This window comes from Sinocyclocheilus rhinocerous, unplaced genomic scaffold, assembly GCF_001515625.1.
Source record: "Sinocyclocheilus rhinocerous isolate Xijiao unplaced genomic scaffold, SAMN03320098_v1.1 scaffold2695, whole genome shotgun sequence".
NCBI lineage: Eukaryota > Metazoa > Chordata > Actinopteri > Cypriniformes > Cyprinidae > Sinocyclocheilus > Sinocyclocheilus rhinocerous.
Genome location: NW_015637529.1, coordinates 284,064 through 285,086, shown reverse-complemented (window position 1 = coordinate 285,086; position 1,023 = coordinate 284,064). Strand labels below are relative to the sequence as shown.

The 1,023-nt window shown below is 38.2% G+C and overlaps 1 protein-coding gene across 1 annotated transcript in view; it reads right to left on the bottom strand.

Moving 5' to 3' along the window:
* slc37a1 (solute carrier family 37 member 1) overlaps positions 1 to 1,023 on the bottom strand; it is a 16,741-nt gene that overhangs the window by 11,772 nt on the left and 3,946 nt on the right. Inside the window, exons 4-5 of the mRNA XM_016563903.1 lie at positions 587 to 695; positions 402 to 480 (exon numbers count right to left, since the gene is read on the bottom strand). Coding sequence (XP_016419389.1) covers positions 402 to 480; positions 587 to 695 — 188 coding nt within the window. The remainder of the gene's footprint in view (positions 1 to 401; positions 481 to 586; positions 696 to 1,023) is intronic.

Genomic DNA, 1,023 nt, shown 5'->3' with positions numbered 1-1,023 from the left:
AATTAAGGGGTGTGCATGTCTATACTGCACTTCAGTAATGCAACTAAACTAGGAATACTCCACATGTCTTAATTCGATTTCTGTATACTTCAAGTATGACTTTAGCCGGATTAAGGTAATCAAAAATCTGTTTACATGGTAGATTCTTAATCAGAGTATTGTCTTAATCATGTTAAAATCTGAATATTTTTGTCCATGTAAACATACTGAATGCTTTGGTGGAACAGACATCTCTCAGGGTTCATTAAAATATTTTCATTTGTGTTTTATGGGTTTGGAATGACATTAATTGGCGAGTAAATGACAGAATTTTCATTTCTAGATTTCTGAAAATCCCTCCACTTTTTAAGCCATTTTAGTGCAAATCCATCAATATTTAAGTGTTTTGTATCTGTTCTTACCTGAGATACATGCCTATGGCGTAAGCACACAGGAAAGAGTAATCCATTGCTCCAAGCAGCTGCTTATAGTTATTTCTGTCTATAGGGACAGAAAAACAGAGATGCCAAATATTTAATGCACTGGCTGAAAGTGACAGAAACACATACTGCTATAAATATAATATAGTATAAGATCTAAATCTTACCGAAAGGTTTCCAGCTGCAGTCTAGTTCTGGGTGGAGTACAGGCTGCTGACTGCTGCTGCTCTCTGTAGACGCCTCCATCACATGAGAGCAGTTCTTATGCAGCTCACTCTATATGAACACACACATATACATTTAGACAAAGCTGATACAGAGCATAGACAGCATATTAAAGGCATAGTTCACCCAAAAATGAAAATAGCCCAATGATTTACTCACCCTAGGGCTGCACAATTAATCGAATTTCTAATTGCTATTTATATTACAATTTTTCTTTTTTTATATAATATAGCTGGGCGCCGCGGACAGACGCCGAACGGCGCCGACGGTGTGCCTACACTCATGGATAATAATGTATTTGAATTTTAAAGATGTGACGCGATGTGACGCGACGCAACGCTGCGCTTCTCGTCCGGTGCGCGACCGCCTGAAAAGCTTT